General features: G+C 35.3%; 1 protein-coding gene and 1 long non-coding RNA gene across 2 annotated transcripts in view; one reads left to right on the plus strand and one right to left on the minus strand.

The window, feature by feature from the left end:
- Positions 1-23,647, minus strand: part of LOC129152021 (uncharacterized) — a 75,841-nt gene that overhangs the window by 28,242 nt on the left and 23,952 nt on the right. The window lies entirely within an intron of this gene.
- Positions 1-23,647, plus strand: part of HECTD2 (HECT domain E3 ubiquitin protein ligase 2) — a 59,598-nt gene that overhangs the window by 19,497 nt on the left and 16,454 nt on the right. Inside the window, exons 3-11 of the mRNA XM_008156917.3 lie at positions 6,072-6,207; positions 6,926-7,028; positions 7,407-7,496; positions 10,484-10,548; positions 13,621-13,666; positions 14,794-14,903; positions 17,218-17,366; positions 17,948-18,071; positions 20,458-20,554. Coding sequence (XP_008155139.2) covers positions 6,072-6,207; positions 6,926-7,028; positions 7,407-7,496; positions 10,484-10,548; positions 13,621-13,666; positions 14,794-14,903; positions 17,218-17,366; positions 17,948-18,071; positions 20,458-20,554 — 920 coding nt within the window. The remainder of the gene's footprint in view (positions 1-6,071; positions 6,208-6,925; positions 7,029-7,406; positions 7,497-10,483; positions 10,549-13,620; positions 13,667-14,793; positions 14,904-17,217; positions 17,367-17,947; positions 18,072-20,457; positions 20,555-23,647) is intronic.

Here is a 23,647-nt window from a genome sequence, read left to right on the forward strand (position 1 = left end):
ACATTCATGCAGCCCCACTTCCCTGAGGTGGCCCTTGAAGGTCTCCAGAACTTTGGGAACGAATGATTTAGGCCATCTCTTTCAAAATGTCCAAACTGAGGCCTAAGCAGTTTCAATGGCTTGTGAATGTTATGAAAGTTAGTAACTGTCTAGTAGTAGGACCTAGTCCCTACTGGTGCTTTTTCCATTCTTATTATTAATTACAAATTATTAGAAAAGAAACGTAGGGTATAGCACTTTGCAACAGTGTGTCACCAGCAGCAAAACTATTCTATCAGCCTTTCCCCTCCAGCAGTAGGGGGATAAGGAACCCCAAGGCCCAGGTTCCTCCTTCCAAACACCCAACCTACACAGAGACTCCTGTTTCCCTTGGAAGATGCTGTTGCCATCTGTCTGGCTGGCCAGGAACAATCTTCCATTTCTTAATCATGGGGCCAATTTCAAATATCTGTCTTCATTTTGGTGGCTACAGTTACAGAAAGCTACATGTTACTAGTTTTCAATGAGAGTCAGCCTATCATAGCACCTTGAAAACACTGAGCTGGCAAAATGTGCCTGATAATCTCACACCCTTCTACATAGTTGTATTATGATCTTTAGGCTTTTAAAAATATACTGCCAGCCTCCACCATAACTTTGACTCTTCTTGCACTGGCTTCAAGTGTTTTACTGAATGTTTCTAAGCAACCAACTAAAATTGGCAACACTATTAAAAGAAAGGGGAAATGATTACTGCTTATCCTTTTAGCACAGAGCGTTCCCAAGTATTGGCTGAATGAAACCTAAATGACAGGTTTTCACTGATAAAAATATTTTTGCCTTTTTCAGTGTATTACAGTATTCTGCACTGCAGCAAAAGCTCCATCTGATAGAACAAAGATTTGCCTATTCTATTTATAATATCAGTTTGAGATTTAATTAATCTTATCACCACAGTTATTGATTTTCTCTCTTGAATTAGACTATAATAACCATCTGGGAGAACAAGCTGAAAGCCTGTCTCTGGAAACAATGCCTTGATATTCGGGAACATGAGAGCAGCTGCAAGCCTTTATACCTCCTTTTTTAATAGCTGAATGTCACATCCTGTAGTTTGGCTCTCATTCACTAATGTGAGCAAAGGATTCTGCTTTTATTTCTGACTCAAGTTCCATTAACATAGTACGCTAACATTTCACATTACTCTTCAGTCCACATTACCTTTGGAACTAAAAATAAATCCCAACTGGGCCTCTGGTTCAGACCTCATCCTGTAATTCTCTTGGCCTTGGCATTACTAGTTCTCCTACGTAAGAATCTCACCACTCGTGGCTTTGCCAAAATCCAGTTCTCTTCTTAATTAAATTGCACTCTTCCACCTCAGCATGGTCTTAATAAAAATGACTGGGTATAGAAATGTACATATATGCTCTGTGAGTGAATAAGTTAATTTATTTTTGAAATCAGAGTCTGTTTGTATCTAATAGTGGGTGTTTACAGCCAGGTTGGGAAAGGTGTGTGTGGGAAGGGACAGGAAAAAATGCTATCTGGTGAAGAGGAAGAGAAACTGTAGAGGAACCTCAAAAGGTAATAGTAACAATACTGGTTGGTGTTGGAGAGAGGAGACTATGTATCATCTATTTCTTTCCCATTAGGAAAGATTTCTAAACATAATAAGAAATCATTTGTTGAGATAACCTAATTTTACTTGCTACTAAACTCAGCTTCTGTCCAATTTGTACTTAAAGTACAAATTACTAGAAGTTGGATATTTCCATATGTAATAAAGAATGTAAAAACCAATTATAGACCTGAATGAAATAAATTTAGTCACGTGTTTTATATTGTCAGCATCACTGCTCTCCTAAAGCTGATGAGCAGTGTTTCTCGGTGTGACCCTCAGACCAGCAGCATCAGCAGCATCTGGGAACATGTTAGAAATGCCCCAACCAGAGCTACTCAATCACACACTTTGGGGGAGGGAGGACCTCATAATCTGCGTTTTAACAGGCTCTCCAGGTGATTCTGTTATACAGTAAGTTTACAAGCCATTACTGTTGAGTACAAGAAAATGACATCTCTGTACTACCTTCTAATATGAAATTTACTTTATTATAGACCTTAACACTAATGAAATGCATCATAGTCTGTTGAAGTCAGTGGCAGACCCCACGGATAGGTGTTTGTTTGGGAGAGTGGATAAGAGAGGCAGGAAGACAGCAGGGCTATGTTAGCGCTGCGATAATGATACAGCTGTTTGCTTACTTGAAAATATATTCTGATTATATTAGAGGAGAATTAAATTCTAGATATGTACACTTCCTTATTGTAGAATTTAGAGTCTATAAGATACTAATCTATTCTATTGGCTTGGAAATATTAATAACCAATTAATAACTTGAGAAAATATAATAACCAATGTAAAATGCTTATAGAGGATGGGCTCAACAGCACAATGAAAGGACAGGAATTAATGAGCTGGAATATAGAGCAATGGAAATTACCCAGTCTAAACAACAGAGAGAAAATAGACTTGAAAGAAAAAAATGAATTGCTCAAGAGACCTGTGGGACTATAACAAAAGATGTTACATCCTTGTCATTGGAGTCTTGGAAGGAGAGAAAAAAGAGCATAGGCTGAAAAGTACTCAAAGACATGACTGAAGGCTTCCTACATTTGTCCAAGAGACATAAACCTAGAGGTTCAAGAAGCTGAGCAAACCGTGCACAGGATAAACCCAACAAAATCCACATTAGGACATATAATTAAATCTCCGAAAAGTAAAGACAAAAAAAAAATGTTGAAAAGCAGCCAGAGAAACATGACAACTTACCTAGATATGGGAAAACCATTCAGATAACAGCAGATTTCTCGCAGTAACCATGAAGGCCAGAAGGAGTGGCTGAAAGAACTGCAAACCCAGAAGAATCCTATACCTGGCTGGAGAGGAAATCAATATATCCTCAAATGAAAGAAAACTAAGAATCTGTTGCCAGTATACCTATCCTAAACCAATGCATTAAGAGGTTCTCTAAGCAAAAAGAAAACAATAAAAGTAGGAACCTTGAAACATAAGAAAGAAGAACAAGATAAGCAAAAAATAGGTAAATACAACAGACTTTCCTTTTCCTTTCATGTTTTCTAAGTTACGGTTAACAATGGAAACAAACATAACATTGTAAAGGAGGTATGTAAAGGAGGTATAATTTCAACTAGTGAAATGATGACACCAGTAGACTGGTAAGTTATCTATATATATAGAAGCCTAAGCGACTGACCATTCAACTGTCCGACCGGTAGCTATGATGCACACTGACCACCAGGGGGCAGACACTCAGTGCAGGAGCTGCCAAGCTATGGTGACTTGGCAGCTGCGGTTCTCTGGTGACCCACCTGGAACTAGAGAGGAGGGAACCCGAGTCCAGGGTGTGTCACCCAAGAACCGTCCTCTTGCAATCCGGTACCCCTCGGAGAATGTCAGAGAGCCAGTTTTGGCCCGATCCCCACAGGCCAGGCCAAGAGACACCCCCTCCCCTGTGCACGAATTCATGCACTGGGCTTCTAGTGTGTATATAATATCTGGATATCTGGAGCAGATAAATCAAAATGGAATTCTGAAAAGTGTTCACATAACCCACAGGAAGGCAGGAAAATAAAAAACAAAAAATAAAATGACCGATTTAAGCCCTAACATATCAATAATCTATAATAATAAAAGCGTAATATGCTAATTAGACCGAACATCCTTCCAGATGACCTTCCAGATGAAGCTGGGGCTGTGAGGGAAGCCCGGGTCCCAGGTGCCAGAGGGAAGCCAGTGCTAGCAGCCAGGAAAAGGAAGGCCTACTCTTGCACGAATTTTGTGCATCGGGCCTCTAGTTACATATAAATGGTCTAAAAGGATAAGCAGGGCAAATCACCAAAAGCATAAGATAGATCTCCAGGGTTAGCATCCCGGCAGGTGTAAGCAAAGGAAGCATCTGGGCTATTTGATGGACCTGAGAACAGGAAAGCTGCAAAATAAGTAACAGGTATCCATTGGAGAGCTCAGGAGGCCAGTGAGAACAAAGGCTGAAATTGAGAGGTTCTGCCAAGAGGAGATGAATGCAGAGAGAGCTCATGCTAAATCTGAAGGGAGCATGTCACCCCTGTGAGTTCTCAAAACTGACTATTAGAGCCCCTTCCAGACCTGGGCCCCATACTGATTGATTTGAGCAGCATTGGAACAATAGGGATTAAGGAATGAGGATACCTAAATTAAAAGTGGAGGAGGGAAACAGGGCCTGGAAATCCCAGAAAGCAAGCTGCCATATATTTGAGTTCCACAAAAAAAAAAAAAAAAAAAAAAAGGGGGGGGGGCTACACCTCCTCCTAAAAGTTTGGGAAACTAATTTCAAATAATATTGGCAGCCCAGCCAGTGTAGCTTGGTGGTTGAGTGTCAACCCATGAACCAGGAGGTCATGGTTTGATTCCCTGTCAGGTCTCATACCCGGGTTGCAGTCTGGATCCCCAGTAGGGGGCATGCAGGAGGCAGCAGGTCAATGATTCTCTCAACCATTGATGTTTCTACCCCCCTCCCTCTCCCTTCCTCTCTCTGAAATCAATAAACACGTTTTTTTAAAAATATATTGGCCCTAACCGGTTTGGCTCAGTGGATAGAGCATCGGCCTGCGGACTCAAGGGTCCCAGGTTCAATTCTGGTCAAGGGCATGTACCTTGGTTGCAGGCACATTCCCAGTGGGGAGTGTGCAGGAGGCAGCTGATCGATGTTTCTAACTATCACTTTCCCTTCCTCTCTGTAAAAAATCAATAAAATATATTTTTAAAATATTGGCAACAGAAAATGAGCAAAAATCAAATTCCAGATTTGTTTTTAAAGAATAGTTCATTGATTTTTTAGAGAAAGAGGAAGGGAAAGGGAGAGGGAGAGAGAAACATTGATCGGCTGCCTCCTGCATACCCCCTACCAGGGATCGAGCCCACAACCCAGGAATGCGCCTTTGACTGGGAATCGAAACAGCAACCTCCTGGTACAAGGGGTGATGCCCAACCAACTTAAGCCACACCAGCCAGGGAAAATTCTATAATTTTTTATTACAAGATTTTATTGTACTAAATAAGAATAAGAAACAGAATAACAGCCACTTGAACAATGAGAGCCCATCAGAAACAATATCCACAAAAATAGATAAAACCCTATTTCAAGATGAGCTGAAATTCATTAAGAAAATATGACACTTGGAAGAACATGGAATTGTAAACATTGAGAAATGAGGTGATAATAAAGAATTAAAAATATTTTTAAAACTAGGAGAAACACAAAAGCAAACAAACATAACAAATCATGCCGTAAAGGAGCTATAAGAAAAAAGGTGGAAATGTGTAAAATAAATGAAGAAAAGATAAAAAGGAATCTGAAGAAATTAACATTAAAATAGGCAGAGTCTACCCAACATATGGGTAGTTGGAGCAAGAAAGGGCTGGTAACACTATCCCTTGACTTGTTAGTGGTTTCAAAGGTGTTTGTCTTATAATAAATACTATTCATTAACCCATACATTTGTTTTATGAGATTCTTGTGTATTCATTTTATTACATAATTAAAAGGTACTAAAGTACAACAAAAGAACAAACAATGAACTGGCCAATATTTGCAAACAGAATAAAATAAAAATTTCATGCAAATTCTTAAGAAAATGCTAAAACTCCAATAAAGAATTGCTGAGAATGCAAATAAATGATTTGGTCATATTCAAAGAGCTACGAAACATTTAAAACATTGAATCTCACTGAAATATTCCCTGAAAGACAACTTTTGGGAAAAGAGCAGGGGAAAGAAACTGTTTGACATCTGTAGATAAGTTTTAAGGTAAGATACAGCCCAATATCTGTTATGGGTGAAGTTGGGGAAGCGGGGATAGACCTACTGTAAGTGCCCTTCCCTATGGTAGGACTTTGTCACATGACCCCAAGTTGAATGCAACACAAAACAACTCATTTGTTTTCTGTTCATGTTGAGTTAGCCTGGCATTTTATAATTTGGAGAAATTTTTGTGATTAATTACACTGAATGCTTTTTTATGCTTCACAGTGACAGACCTACCACCAATTTGCCTTGATGTTAGACAGAAACAGCGTATCTCTACAGATGCATCATCTGAAATAAAGGCCGCAGTTCCTCCAGAATCTGCCCTTCCTATCCAGCCCAAAACTATGAAAGACTTTCAGTAAGTTGCAGCTCACTATTATATTAGACATATAGTTATCTGCATGTCAGTACTTTATATAATTTAATAGTTTTGTGTGAGCAGTTGATCTTGTGGATCATGATAAGGTTTTAGCCAAGAGTGCAGTCACCAAAGACTAGATGTCTCAAGTGGAAGGTGAAAAAAAATATGTATGTAACAGGTAAGGGGTAGATGATGTCGCAGCAAAAGAAACACTAAATAAGAGAATATGAGTCAAAACAGGCAAAGCAGGAGACAAAGGTAGTAATAAAATAATAGAATGTTTCATTTTTTAAAAATAAGATTTTATATGCTATGTAACACATGAACTATAAAAGCTATGTCACTACTAAAAAATTCAACTGAATATTTGAAGGAGCAAAGGAATAATGAGAAAGTAGAGACAGAATATAAACAATACTTCTCAAGACGTTTGGCTCTGAAGTGAAGTAAAGAAAGAGTGTTACTTGTAATAAGCATGTCAAGAATGAACTTTTCAAAAAACAGGTAAATAGGAAAACTAAAGCTGGATTAATATCTCAATCTAATTAAGGATTATAGATCCATAAATCATATTTACAATAACTGGAACATGTTTCTGTATTCAGCTTCATTATATCAAGTTGCATGTTTGGTGACATTTATGTGTAAAGAAGTAATGCTATTTTATCTGAATAATATTTCCTTCTATTATAGTTAGTATATGTTTTCATTTTAGGGAAGATGTAGAAAAATCTAAGTCGTCAGGAGATTGGAAAGCAGTACATGATTTTTATCTAACAACGTTTGATTCTTTCCCAGAACTAAATGCTGCATTTAAGGTAATAATACATGAAACACATTTTTCATTTTAAATTAAAAAATAGATAAGTTTTCTTTTTCGTACCCAATATTGACTTAAGCAACTATTTAAAAAACATATATGTATTAATTTCTGAAATTACTTGTATCACAAATATTACTTAAGTGATATCTTAGATTTTATTTGTATTAAATGTTAATATTTGTCTCCATTCTTTCAGTTTTAAGTTAAATAATTCTTCTATATTCATTTTTTATTTTAGCAGTTTTGCCCTGAATGTTCTTTATCATCATACTAGAAAATATTAGAAATTATGAAGGAACAATTATGATTCAAATATGACTAAGAACAGTCCTTAAAATTTTATATACACTTAATTCTTTAATTGGATTTGCAGAAAGATGCCACCACCTCATTTAATACCATTGAAGACTCTGGGATTAATGCTAAATTTGTGAATGCTGTATATGATGCCTTACTTAATACTGTAAGTATTATTTATGAACACATGCAAGTAGTATAATTCTTTGTCTCTTCTGTATTTCAAAAGCAGCTACACAAATATTGTAAAAATCACTCTGATGTAATGTTATAGTAAATTTAGTTGGAATTCTCAGAAAGTTAGATTGTTTTTATTTTTATAACTAAATGAGAATTAAGCAGAAAATACATTTATGTCCAGTCCTTGTTTAGGGAGACTTACTAACGTAAAATTATGCTTCCCTTAAGCAAAAGGAGGTCAGTTATTTTATTGTATTGGCATTGCATTGAATCTGCAGATGAGTGGTTCTCAAACTTTATCATGTATCAGAGTCACAGGAAGGGCTTCTTAAAATGCAGTTTCAGATTCAGAATGTCCGGGATAGAGCCCAAGAATCTGTGTTTCTAACAAGTTCCCAGGATATGTTGATGCTCCTGATCCAGGGATCACATTTAGAGAATCCCACTGCTATAGATCAGTATGTGAGGAATTGACATCCTTTCAATCCATGAGCATGGTATATCCCTCCAATTACTTAAATCTTGTTTAAATTTCTCTTGGTAATGCTTCACAGTTTTCTGAGTAAAGGTCTGACATATCTTATGATATTTATTTCTAGGTACTTGATTTTTTTATCCTATCATAATTCATTTTCTAATTGTTACTAGTATGGAAATACCTTCATACATTTATCTTCATTTACCTTGCTAAATTTATTCATTAATTCTCACAGTATATCAGATTTATTTGGATTTTCTGTATAGACAATCAAGTTGTTTGTGAAAAATGAGTTTTATCTCTTTCCAGTCCTTGTACCTATGTATGCATGCATAGTTGTATTTGCCTTATTATATAATTTTAAATAAAATAAGTTATAGCAGACATTCTTGCTTATTGCTAATCTCAGTACTTCACAATTAAATATATGAAAGGGTACTTAATAACATTTGTCATTAGAGAAATGAAGATAAGATTATATATCCATTCAAAATTAGTAAAAAAAAATTAAATTTAAGAACCTTACCAAGAATAGGCAATATTGTGGAGCACTTAGAACTTCCATAGCCTGATTGGGTAAGTATAAACAACCACTTTGGAAAACTGCTGGGCATTATTGCTAACATATTTTGCTTATGCATACATTGTGACCCAAAAATTCCACTCTTGGGACACTTCTCTGACTTTTTCTGACTCGGAATGATGTTAGTATTTTATAGGCACTAAAAAATTAAAAATATACAACATGAGGGAAAAATCCTTTAAAATGTAATATAAACAGAAAAAAAAACCACCTAGCTATACTTTGAATATTATAATCATACCTTAAAAAAATTAAGCCAAGTAACTTTTATACACAGTATTTTATGTATCTTCAGTCTAAAGATTTTTTTTAAATACGTAAACAAATCTTTAGTTTTTCTTAGTTTTTGGCATTAAGAAGACATCATAATGAACTCATGGATTTTAATAGATGGATATGGATGTGTGTGTGTGTGTGTGTGTGTGTGTGTGTGTGTGTGTGTGTGTTTCCTAACACTGTTCTCTGAAAGGGCCTAGAAGAAGTAACACCCAGTAGCAATGAGCACTTGAGCATGCATGGTTTCTAAATACCATTCCTCACAGAAAGGAACCAGAGTTCACTGGAGAAATGGCTAATTCCAGGACTCAATATGGAAAATACAAGATGAACCTATCAGTTTTTCACCATTAAAATTATGTTGACTCAAGGATTTTTGTAAATGTTCTTTACCAAATTGAGGAAATTTCCCTCCATTCCTAGTTTGCTGAGGCTTTATCATGAATTGGTGTTAGATTTTATCAAATGCTTTCAATGCTATTGATATGATCATATGATATTTTCTTCTTCAGCTTATTGATGTGATGAGTTACATTAATTGATTTTCAAATATTGAGCCAGCCTTGCATACCTGGAATAAATCCCACTTGATCATAGTGTATAATTTTTTGTATACATTGTTGGGTTTGATTTGCTAATACTTTGTTGAGGATTTTTACATCTGTGTTCAGAAGAGATATTGATCTGTAATCTTTTTCTTGTAATATCTTTAGGTTGGTATTAGGATAATGCTGATGTCATAGGATAAGTTAGGAAATATTCTCTCTTCTGTTTTTTGGACGAAATTGTAAAGAATTGGTATCCTTCCTTTCTTAAATTTTCAGTAGAACTCACCAGTTAAATCTTCTGGGCCTGGTGTTTGTTTTGCAAAGTTATTAATCATTGATTCAGTTTCTTTAATAAATATAGGTCCATTCAAATTATCGATGTCTCTCTGTGTGACTTTTGGGAGATTGTATCTCCCAAAGACTAGGTCTATTTTATCTAGGTTTTTAAACTGTGGGCACAGAGTTGTTCATAATAGTTCCCTGATATCCTTTCAGTGTCCAGGTATCAGTAGTGATGATCCTGCTTTCAGTTCTGATATTAGTAATTACTGTCTTTAATCTTCCTTTCTTGGTTAGTCTGGCTAAAGGTTCATCAACTTTATTAATCTTTTCCAAAAACTAGCATTTAGTTTTATTGCTTTTTCTCTATTAGTTCCCTGTTTTCAATTATATTTATTTCTCTTCTAACCTTTATTATGTATTTTCTTCTGATTACTTGGACTTGATTTCCTGTTTTAATTTCCCAAGATTGAAAGCTTAAATCATTTATTTTAGATCTTTTTATTAATACATTCATTCACTACTTTTGCTGTATCCCACAAATTTCAATAAGTTATATTTTCATTTTCTTACACAGCTAAACAAGTTTACAATATGACCCAGAAGTCGTGCCCTAGTTGTCTAACCACATGATTCAAAACTTATGTCCACCCAAAAACCTGCACACAAATTTTATAGCAACCTTATTCAAAATTGCCGAAAATTGGAAGCAACCCAGATATCCTTTAATAGGTGAATGGATAAGCAATGTTTAAAAAGTCACTTTAGTAGCTAATCCTAATTATTTTATGATTTTCTTTTGCCTACAGCCTCAAGACATTCAGAAGACAGTATTAAAGGGAATCATTAACAGCTTGTTACGAGAATGGAAAGGGTAATTGTAATTAATATCTAGCTAGTCAGTATAGATGGTTAGTTTACACATCTCATACATCTTATGTTACATATGTATGTATTTTACCCTGAGTCAATTTTAGTTGTTGTAATAAAAACAAAGATGAGAAAGAAGTTATAAACCATTTACAACAAAGTTTTTAAACTTGAGATTTGTGACTTCTCAGGAGGGTCTATGGGTGGGCTTTAAAAGATCTCTGAATCCTTTAACATCGTATATAAAATTTGCGTACAGACATGAGTGCTATACAGATATGGGATGAGTAGTACATGTAACCTAGGATGAAATAATATGGGCATTAAATTTAGCCTTGGACTTTCTGGTAGCCAAAGCAAAATTTTTTATTTCTAATATAAGAAAATGTAAGTTTAACTGCTGAAATGTTTTTTCTTAGAACCAAATATTGAATCATTATTTGAGGAGTGATGGGCAATGCAATTGATACTGTTTTGAACTGAGAATATGTAGAATATAAAAATATACTTTCAAAAGTACATATTATTTAAATTGATACTGTTTAAACAGCACTGTAATTTCAATAATAGCTTCTATAAAGCCATATGAATACCATAAAATTATAATTTACATGTTTATATTAAGCCCAGTCTAAAAATATTACCAAACTAGAATTCCTAAATATAATATCAAATGTACCTTATATATTTTAATAACTGTTCAAAATTTAATAAATTTTCAAAGAGATGCCTAGTTGTTATAGAAAATTTTTAAAAGCCAGAGTAGTGTAAAAAAAAAGTAAAAATGTTTACATTTTGCTATTTTTGTCTAGTCCTCTTTTAAAATAATTGAAATCATAACATATAATTTCATGTGATTTTTTAACTTAAACAGTGTTTTTCCTAATTTATCATTCTACTATATATTTGTATTTTCCTTGAATTTTGTATTTCTGGTTGTACACATAATGCTTCATTAAAAATGAAGAGAAAATTAGAATGTAAAGATCATTTGTAGGAGAATGAGGAAGTCCAGTGGTCTGAAACTGCTGGGATCTCAGTCCCCTCTAGTAAGCTTCCCCTCTCTGCTCTTGAAAAGTGTGTCCAATACAGATTAAAATGACAATGTGATGGGACTCATGTTTCAGAGGAATGTATGTTCAATACCTAAAAATCTTGTTTTATTTTGATTTATTATAACAACAACAAAATCTAGTTTATTGACTATTATGGGCTAAGTACCTTCCTAACAATTTTACATGTGTTTCTCATTGAATCTTTACTACAATTCTATAAAATAGGTAATATGATTATTTTCATTTTACAGTTGAGAAAATTTACAGAGTAAATTGCCCAAGTTAACCCAGTAAGTCAGGATTAGAACCCAGGCAGTTTGGCAAAGAGCCTGTGATCTGAACCACAATTTCTATAGCCCGAACTGTATACTGTACTGAAATACTAGTGCATAGGCCAGAGAACTGGAAATCACAATGGTGCAGCTATAAAATGGGAAAAAGTAGGACTCTCCTATCACCAGAAATTTTAATATTTATGAATTGCCTTGAGTGTTTTAAAATATTTTCAAATATAATTTATAAAACAAAACATTAGTCCACTGAGAAAACAGTCTGAAAATTATGTAGAATATTACAGACAGAAATGGTTTCTATTTGGTTTAACCCTTTGCACTCACTTGCTTTTTTCTCGATTCCTGCTACCGATGCTAACCGTGTCGAGTCACACTTGACATCCAAGTGCAAAAGGTTAAACCTAAATAATATAAATAATTATTTCGTTGAGATAATTCTCCTACAAAGAAATATTACTAATTTTAAAATGTTATATATACAAGCATATACATATTAATTTCTAACTTTAATATATATGTAATACATAGTTATATTTCAGATTATGTGGCTTTATATTTTGTAAAGGTCATTTAGTACATTTTGGGCAATGATTTATATTTTCATACTTAATTTATAACTATAACAGAAAAGTAAATCATTATTTCATCATTTTATTTTCTTAACGGAAATTCAAGGAGATACTTGGAGGTGAACCATTTTCCCCCCAACATTGAATTTTGAAAAATTTCAAATTACAGAAAAGTTAAAGATAATGAAAACTCATTCACCACCACCTGAATTCACGAGTTGTTCACTTTTTGCCACATTTGCTTTTGCTTTTTCTCCCTATGCATGGAATTTGTTTTTAATAAATGGAAGGCATCATGATACTTTGCCCCTAATTACTTCAGCATGTATTTCCTAATCACATTTTTCTCTGTGACCATAATACATTTAATATTCATTTAATACTCTCTAAAATACAGTCCACATTTAAATTTCCATAGTTGGCTCAAAACTGTTCTTTAATATCTGGGTTTTATTTTTCAATCCAGGATTCAATCAAGGATCATTAATTGCATCTAGTTATCCCATAGGGGGACCATTTGTAATGCAAGAAGTTACTTCCGAGTGTTTGTCAGTGTATTTAATAGATCTTGAGAGGGCAAGTAACAGTCATTAGCTTGGGGAATAAAAACTTGGTCAAATTTGATCATGTGGAAATCCAGATTAACATGGCACAATTAAAATTTACTTTTCAGGGGTATTCAAAATAAGATTCTTTTTATTGGAAATATACTAGATGTATTCAAAGTGTGATTTGACCTGCAGACACTTCTACATCTTTCACTTCAATAATAGAACTGTACTCCCAAGCCTATTTCTTTTTTTAATGCATAAATACTTTTGATATCTCAGTTATCCTTTATTAAAACAAAAACATAAGTATTCTAAAATTGTTAATTATTTTCCAGGCTCTTAAGTGTTTCTAGAGTTAATCGTGATATTTACTTCATAAAATGTAATAGCCTAGTTAACTCCGTTTTTAGGTATCTTCAGAATCAGCCTAGAATAGGCACAGAGGAACCTATATTCTCAGCATATTAGAGATATGTTACTGTCTCAATAATAATACATATTTACTTAGGTCTAGTTTTTGGCTTTTATCGACTCAATTCTCACAGAAATATTAATGGATCATTTTTATTATATACTGTAATCTCTAATCAATTATACTTCTTTTTCAGTCCACGAACAAAAGATGATCTTAGAGCATATTTTATACTTTTACAGGTAAGAAAGCAAGAATTTTAGTTATCTAATTTAGACCTCAGTCTATGCATGTATATAGGTGAAATTATATTAAATATAAAGTATTCTTTTGAGCAACATTATTGATACTTTTGGATTGTAGTTACTTGTAGTGAGAGAATTAAAGCTACAAAAAACAAACAATGGGAAGCTAATTTATCTCTGGGATTAAATTTTTAATTCTTGCCTTCCTGCTGTGGTATTCGGGCACAAACAGAAGGAAAGAACATCCTCCCCCTCCAATTAATCTCCTTTCTTATAACAGGAATGGGCTCCAAAACTTTCTTTTATTTTCTAAGTAGTAAGTTTCCAAGATCTCTGTGTATTTTCAATAAATGCTTGAGCTAGAATACGAATAGAAAAATCAAAGTGGTTTATATTTGCAAAACAAAGGTGATGAACATATTTCTTCTTGAGCGCTACAGATTCACAGATAGAAAAAATAAGGTCCAGACAAATGCAAAGTAATTTTTAGTTTTTACTATTTTTAAGGAAGAATTATATTATTACCATAGTTAGCATACTGCATCTGTCATTCTTTACAATTTGCAAAAGGTGCAAATAAGTTACTACCTCATTTAAAGGTAAGAAAATAATATATTAAATAAGGTAGTGCTTAGTTCATTACTGTGTCCAATAAAAGGAAATATGCAGGGTAAAGATAGAGAAGTGGGAAAAGAGGAAAAAAGAAAAGTGTGTGTGGGGAGGAATAGACAAGAAGTAGTTGAGAGATGTAAGGAAGGAAAATGGGGGAAAAGGCAAAACTGGGGGTGGGGGATATATATATGTAGAGATAGTGAATGCTAGAAAACAACATGAAGCTTAAGTTTTTGAGGACTGTATATTAGCAATAAGCTCTGCTCACTCAGACCCAGATCTGTCTCAGTTCTGAAGCTCGTGCTCTTTCCACTGTGCCACAGTGGAACTGTACCAAATCTCTGCTAATTAAATAATTAAACAAATAGATGACTGTTTTAAAGGATTTCACCTAGTATTTCATAACTTCAAATCTCGTCTTCTGAATTTACCACTTACCTCATTAAGCTTAGTGTCTTTCTTTTTACATGTTTACAATATTTTAACACAATTACTTTTAATATCTTTTTCAGAATCCTCAGTTTAATAACACATCTACATACGTCATCTATGCTCACTTGCTAAGACAGATAGCTGCCTTAGTGGAAGCTGACCATCATTTCTTAGTCCACTGGGTTAAAAAGTAAGTCCTTCTATGATATTAAGAACTTACATAATTTTAGAGTTTAAATTTGCTATGATTTAAATATATTTATACTTATACTTTACAGTGCCTCAAAAGGCAATTATATGCATATATTTTAGTACTACATAGAGGGTAATTAAAAATCTGTTTCTAATGTCAGTAACCATTTTGCTTGTGCAAGCTGTGGTTGAGATTTCTGTCCACTACTCTTGCTTTTATACAGTGCATTTCTATCACTGGTTTTTCAAACATCTCATAGATGGTGCCTGGATTTGCTCAGACATTAGTATTTTAATTTGTGTCTTTTTATTTCCTGTCTCTGTATCAATATAAATTTCACCATTATTTACATGGTGCTTTTCCTTCCCCAAAAGCATCTTTATAAAATGTAGATTAGCCATCAATATCAATTTATAAAAGTACCATACTTTTTTCATAGTATACTCCATCAACAATTACTTTTCTTCATGATTGATAACAATTAAAGAGGCAAAATATTTTCAAAATTAATTTTAAAATACAGTCGATTCTCATTATTCACATTAGTATCCTATGTAATAAAAGCCTAATATGCTAAGTGTCCGGTCATCCAGTCGGCTGTTCAACCAATCAAAGCATAAGATGCTAATGATATGCTAAGGCCACTCAACCACTCGCTATGACATGCACTGACCACCAGGGAGCAGATACTCCAACCAGTAGATTAGCTTGCTGCTGGGGTCTGAGACTGAGCAAGACAGGCCGGACATGCCCTGGAACCCTCCCATGGTCCCTACCTGGCTGGCCAACCTCCCGCTTCCCTCCCCGTCCCCAATCATGCACCGGTGGGGTCCCTTAGCCTGGCCTGCACCCTCTTGCAATTCGGGACCCCTCGGGGATCTTGGAGAACCGGTTTCGGCCTGATCCCGCAGGCCAAGCCAAGGGACCCCACTGGTGCACGAATTCATGCACCGGACCTCTAGTGTTCTATAAATATACTGTGAACAGTGAATTAGTGACTACTAAACTATTGCCCCTAAAGGAAACACAGCATTAGGCTCCTTCGAGCTTTAAGGTCAACATTTTCATCAGCTGATGACTACATAACCTTGCTTTACCTGTACTTCTATTTAAAGACATCTTATCCTATATAATAAAGAGCTCATAGGCAAATGGTCATCACACCCTTGCACCAGGGCACCTGAGGCCACGCGGGGGGACCTGAGGCCTCGACCCCCACCCTGGGGCTGTGGGACCTGAGGCCAGGCTGGGGGAAGTGAGGCTGCACATCCCCCACCCAGCAGGGCTTGACGGGGGACCTGAGGCTGCGCGCCCCCCCACCCAATGGGTCTTAACGGGGTTGGGGCCGGCCATGTCTGGGTCTCACACAATTTCGAGGCACACGCAGGTGGGCAGGGACTTGACTCTGGGTCCCGCAGCGCACCCCCAACTCTGACAGGAGGGAAATTTTCATATATATTTTACTAATTTTCTTTCATCTCTGACACTTCTATTATAGAGAAAGGGCAAATAGCAATATTAAAATATTTCCTCTAATCAATTCCCTTTTAATGTGCACAACTTTCGTGCCCCAGGCCACTAGTTTAAGATAAATTGTTGTTTCATTAACATTGAATTTATAGCCAACAGCACTATGATTCATGTCTGAACAAATGTTATCTAACACAAGTGTATTGTCTGTATGGCATACAACATCCTTCTTGTACTTAGGAAAACTAGACAAAACTTTAACACTACTTTTGGGGGCCATTTTAAAACAGCAAAATCACTAACAAAAAGCACAAAAATGTGAAAAACGTGACACTATGCAGACTGCATAAAGGTCGCTTGCTTACAGCATGAGAGCTAGAACAAGACAGAGCGTTCCTTTTTCAGCATCAGCTGGGAATGTGCACATTGGGCAACTAGAATTTTTTGCCACTGTTTGCACATCTACAAGTGACAATGAAAGAGCCACATTATCAATTTGGGGGGTTACAATTAATTTTAGCAAGTAGGTGAACTTGCACATACAGAGTCTGCGAATAATAGAATTGACTGTTGAAAGCCTTTACACATCTGAGTTTTTGGCATAAAATTAAATGTTTAATACTAACTTTATAGTAATATTAATGTTTATTTCTTATTCAATTAAGAAGTAATAGTCCAGGTGAGATTTTCCATCTTTTCAAATGTTTGGCAATTTAAAAATAGAATTTGGGGGAATATTCTAAAAGTTTATGCATATAGAATGCACTTTACTATCTAATGAATATATTGCCAAAATAGACAATGTGAATTTTGATTGGAATTATTTCAAAATCTTTACCAGATTATCACAGAAGAGGTTCAAACAATTGGTAGAGAGATTGCTGCAGTTTATTTCTTTACGACTGTTTCCTGCAAAGCCTGAAGAATTTCCACCCCTAACAAAATGTTCCTGGTGGATCCCATCAGCATCTAAAGTGCTGGCTTTACTTAGTAGGTTTTGTTCTTCTATCATCTTTACTTTTATTTTGTTTTTAAATATTAGAGACATTTCCATAAGGATCTCTAAATACTATGGAGGCATTCTTACATTTTAAAGCATTTCTTTGAAGTGGAGAGTTGTAATTTACTTTCTGTTTTGAAAATGGAGTTCACGGTTAATTAACAAGCATGAGAGAGCTTTATGCTTTTTATTGGGCAGTATTCTGTGTTAATGGCTGTCAACTGCAAATAATCTGCTAAGTAGTGACTCCTAAGAACACAAGAACTTTCATGAATTCCTGAGGGATGCTAAGGAGAGAACACACTTACGGGGGAACAGAAAGAGTAGAGGGCCATCTGGGCGCTCCTTTTATTATACTAATACAATCCCCACCACAAGTTCTTTTGAAAAAACACATTATTGGCTCTATTTTGATCACTATTATAAAACTACTTTTTCCATTGGAAGCTACAATTGCTTAAAATAGGAACAGGTTAAGACTACTTGGTAGACATTAAAATGTTCTTCTTATTATTAGAGTAAATCATGTGCATGTTGGAAAAGATCATTATGTTAGAATTTATCTTTACAGATACTGCAAACAATTTGGTCCACCCTCCCCTTATTCCTTATACCGATTTCTATAATTCTACACTGGATCACATTGATCTCATGGAGGAATACCACACCTGGCAGAGCTTTGGAAACTCCCACAGGTACAGTCAGAAGCTCATTTGGTTACTCACCTAAATGAAATACTGTTCAAAATAATGACTGGGGTTTAAGTTTGTGTCAATAACTTTATTAAATCTACCCATACCTTTACATATAAACTTATAAATGTAGTTTAATTATTCAGCCTTGAAATACTATATTTGTGAAAGCATTTTCTTTTTCTGTTGCATTTTGAATTCATATGCATGTTAATTTGTTTTTGGTTTGATTAATAACATCTTTTTAAGAAGGGAAAGGTCCTCTCTTAATATGCAATTTCTTGTGGTTTCTTATTCTATATGCTATTGTCTAGGACAGGGATTAGCAAACTTTTTCTGTAAAGTACTAGTACTAGATGGTAAATAATTTTTGCTCTTTGGGCTATACAATCTCTGGTCTGTTGCAGCACAAAAAGACAGCCTTAGACAATAAATGGGGGTGTCTGTGTCCTACAACTCTTTATTCACAAGCACAGGCGAAAGGCCATCTTTGTCCCATGGGCCATAGTGTGCCAGTGCCAGATCTAACACAGTGATCACACACATGTGCACGTAACACACACACACTCACTCCTTTTCTTCCTTACTCTGTAGGAAAAATGGTTGACCTTTACAAACAGTATTTTAAAAATGGGTATTAGAGAAAGATCTTTACCACAAATGATTACAATGGTATATAGATTTTCAAAACACATGACCAAATTCTGTAATACACTGCCCCTTATATCCACACTTACTGTTTGAATTAAACCAGCAAGACGATCCCAAACAATTTGTTCCCAGACCAGGAGATGTCCTGGAGAGTTCATGGAGACTGACTAAGAGAGATGGGATGGATGTAAGTAACCTCAAACCGCAGACTAGTTCATAAACTGGTTCAAGCTTCCAGGGACCTTTTCTACAAGAATTGGCCTAAAATATAAAATGGCCCACAGGACATATTTCAGTCCATATATGAACACTCGGAACTGAATAAGAATTCCATTTCTGGGGACCTCTGTCAGTCTGATGAATACTTTCTTGGGAAAGTTTATTTTACAAAGAAGCTTTTTTTCTCCCACTTTAATATAATTATAACGTAGACAAAACCACAAAACAACTCCAAGAGTTATTGTGTGTATTTTAGTGACAGCTTTTAATACAGAGCACCTCTAACCACTGTACCACAGCATTGTACCAAGAATGAAATGGACTTTTGATCCTGTGATCCCTCCAGCCCTTGGAAAGCCAGTCTGGACCTCGAGTGGGACCTGGAGCCCTAGGGCAAGTCACCCCTGGCCATGAGCAGCCTCAGCTGTTTATCTAGTATCTCATACACATAGTATCATTCTTCTAAGTGCCAGGACTAGGGAAAAATCTCAATCTTTTTGTTTTAAAGTACATCCTGCTAAGTTCATTTCACTTATCCTACTAAGTACATTACACTCATTTCTTAATATTTAGTTAGCACTTAGTGATTCAAAATCATTACACATTAGTACTGAACAACTCTTAACTATTTTTAACAATTTCGATTCAGGGGAAAGCTATTTCATTTTCAGTTCACCCTAGCGCTACCTCCTGTGTCCCCATATTGCCTTCAGGGCACTTGGTGGTCACGGATGCCTTGCCTGACTGCACTCGGATGGATTCCAATGAAAACTGATGGATGCATTGCAGCCACTTCTGATGGAGTCTAACTCCTGAAGTGTCAGTCCTGCCATGCTAGTTCTCTCCAAATGCCTTTCTCTCTTTGACTGTGGCTTTTTTACATAGCATAGAATGAGCACTGACCCAGGAAAAAAAAGTTGTTTTCATTACCTCTGATCATAACGTTGTACTTTTACAAGCACATATCATTTCATATTACTATATCATTAAGTGCAGTACTAACAGTAACATATTTTTATTGGCCTTAAATTTATTACTCTGCTTGTTACTACTATAGTTATTACAAGATTTCCTCATTTCTGAAGCTCTCACATCAGAAATATCCATTTAATAATGGATTTTTATAATTACTTTCTGTACTTGAACTTTCTGTCCTAATCCTCCTTCATCAACACTCTGCCTCTTGGTTCTGGTGTTGGCCTTATTTTTCACAGGTAATGATGTACAGGTGACTGTACATAAACTGGAATTACTATATAACAATGTAAGTAGTTAGCACATATTTCATTAGATGTAGCTTCCTCCAGAAAACAAAGGTACTGAACCCCTGGTAATGACACACACTTCACAGGGCTATGGTGATTAAGAGAAATTATGTACTTGAGATCATTTTGTAAATGATAAGACATCATTCAAAAGTAAAGTGTTGTATTGTTAGAAGGGGTACCTTACATTCCCTTAGTATAATTTTGCTAAAAAATACACAATTTTGCTTTTTCTGTTTCCACTTGTTGGGCAGGTTTTCCTTCTGTCAGTACCCATTCGTTATTTCTATAGCTGCAAAAAAAATCATTATTCAGAGAGACTCAGAGCAGCAGATGATAAGCATCGCAAGGGTAAGCCAGCTACGTAAGCATATTTATGCTGACTATAATCAATACAGTAAATAATTTAATAAGTCAAATGTCTTATGAATTGTTCTAGCATAATTAGGAAATGTTAAAAGTAAAATTCACATTATATTCCCCCCAAAAGTGTTTAAACCTGTTTATGATACAGGAAAAAGATATCCCTCACCAACTTCTGATTGTTATAAATACAGCAGGAAGATTAAATGTGTCTCATAAATCCAAAGTACTAGGAACTTGTTGGACATTATTTTGTAGATACCATATTCCAGCTTCAGTAACGAGCAGAGAGCTCTGGTGAAAATTACAGTGAGGGCAAGGAGTGTCCTAAGAGCAAACCATTAAAATGTTTTCTTGGTTTTATGAAAATCAAATAGAAACAACAGCAACAACAAAAAAATAGAAGATGCAATAAAACATGTATTCTTAGAAAACTGATATGTCCAAAGAAGGTAAAATATGTTTTATGGTTTCTTAGGAAACCAAAGTGCATGGAGGCCCATAGAAACTATGGGGGATCTGTCAAGTTGGCTTTAGTCGAGTTACGGAGCAGGACAGAGTTTATCTCTGGCCTGCCCTCACCACTCCCTACCACTTGTGTTTCAGCACAGCACAATCAAGTTATATACTTTAGTTAGTAGGCATCAGATTAAGTGAGCTTTTTTTTTATTAGAGCTTTAGACTAGACACTTAAATGCTCATGTATTTTGAGTATCTGAATTTGGGACATGATTACTTACAACTTGAAAAATTAAAGGGAAAGTTGGTTGCAGTCTTTTTAAAATAAAAAGAGACACAGAGTAAAAAAAAAAAAATGGTTTCCATGTCTTTTCCGAGAATACAAAAAGAATGCTAAAGCATAAATTATGTTACTTCCAAATTGCATACAAAATAAGAATTGTTTATTCTTCAGTAATTCAGTTCCCAGAAAGTAAGTACTTTTTCCTATTACAGAGCTGGACAAGAGATTTGAGGGACTGGTAACATCCCAAAGTCAGCTTACACCAATTATGAGGATATTAGAAGAAATGTTATTGACTATATGCAAGGGAGTTCCATAGCCACACTACTCCCTTCCCCCAAAAAATTTCAATAGGTATATTTGGCACAGAATTCTTAATCTTGGGTAGATATTGGCTCAAAGATTAGTCTATAGTCATTTTGACATTTTTTATTAGTTGCATTTAAGCAATTTCATGCAACTTTTTAGTATTTTGTTTTTACATTTTATATCTAAAATGTCACTATTACCGTATTTTTCCGGCGTATAAGACGACTGGGCGTATAAGATTTTCCTGGGTTAAAAAGTCGTCTTATACGCCAGAAAATATGGTATTTCCATCTTAGAGGTGAAGTGACTTGTGCTCAAAGCTGCATAGATATTTACTGTATTTTCCGGCGTATAAGATGACTTTTTAACCCAGGAAAATCTTATACGCCCAGTCGTCTTATACGCCAGAAAATACGGTACTTCTTTCATTTGAAGCACTTTTTATTAAATACTAGAGGCCCAGTGCATGAAATTCCTGAACTGGGGGCAGGGAGTGTTCCTCAGCACAGCCTGTGCCCTCTCACAGTCTGAGACCCCTCGCTCCTTACCACGGTTGGCTCGCTGTTCCTTAGCGCTGCTGCTGCAGAGGCAGGAGAGGCTCCTGCCAGGGCTGCTGCGCTCGCCAGCTTTGAGCCCGGTTTCTGGCTGAGCAGTGCTCTCCCTGTGGGAGCGCGCTGACCACCAGGGGGCAGCTCCTACATTGAGCGTCTGCCCCGTGGTGGTCAGTGTGCATAATCAGCGACCGGTCGTTCTGGTTGTTCCACTGTAATGGTCATTTAGGCTTTTATTATATAGATTAATTCTTGATGGGAGGAGTAGTCACTGAGGCTTGTCATGTTCAATTAGCATCCTAGATAATGTGTAGGGGGGACATTTCCAGTATGATGGCTTCCCAGGAGGTATAGACTGGGAACAGAAGGTAGGAAAGGGGAGTTTGAGCATGAAAGGTGTGACCCAGAGAAGAGAAAAATCATTGAAAGCCTTTAGAAGTAGAAATTGGGGAAATGAAGAAGGGTCTGAATTAGAATGTTTTATTATAGTAACCTACTAAATCATAAGAGTAGGATTAATAATAGAGATTTGGGATATTAAAATTTTATCTACTAAAGCAAATTGCTGCATATATTTAAAATGTCTGAAATGACAGTCTTTAATCTGCATAATAATTCATTTAGTTTGCTACCAAAGATGAGGTAGTCTGAAAAAGATTTAGAGAAATTAAGTATGCAAATATGTAGACTTTATATGATAGAGAGGGTATTTTATATAGTCCTTATATTTTTTAATGTGTTGTTTTTTACATACTCATTGCTTATATTTTGAAAGAACAAAATATAGGTATTTTCAGTCACCCATGTTTTCATCACCCAGACATAACTTTTAACATTTTGGTAAATGTTCTTTTGATATTTTTTACCTATATTATCTTGTAAGGGCAAGAATTATATCCACAATTTTGTTCCCTGCTTTTTTTCAGTTGTGCCTTCCTTAAACATCTTCCATTTACATAGTTTTTAGGACCATCATTTTTGATAGCTGTATTATATTCTATTAGATAGATACAAATTTAGTATATTTCTAAAGTTTTGCTTTTATAGTAATGATCTGATGACCATCTCACTGAATGAAATATTTTCTGTTTTTATAATTCCTAGAAGAGGAATTAATGGGACAAAGATTATGAACATTATTAATGTTTCTGATAAATACTGACAAACTACTTTCTAAAAGTAGACTAATTATGCTTTGAGAGTAATTCAGTATCTAAAAAACCTTAAGCCAAGTTTATCATCCGAAGTATATGTTTCAAATGTTCCCACACTATGCTTTGTATTTATTAAACAGAAAACCTTGCTATTTAAGAGATGAGATATGTGGAAACTAAAACATAGCACACTTTACTGGTGAATTATTTTTGGTCCTCCATTTTGGATCCCCTTTGGTTACCATTGTTTCAAAACAAAATAATAGAGCATTTTCATAAAACAAAATTTTTACAACTGAGTTTATGAAATTATTTATTTGAGATA

The sequence above is a fragment of the Eptesicus fuscus genome, chromosome 17 (genome assembly GCF_027574615.1).
Source record: "Eptesicus fuscus isolate TK198812 chromosome 17, DD_ASM_mEF_20220401, whole genome shotgun sequence".
Classification (NCBI taxonomy): Eukaryota; Metazoa; Chordata; class Mammalia; order Chiroptera; family Vespertilionidae; genus Eptesicus; species Eptesicus fuscus.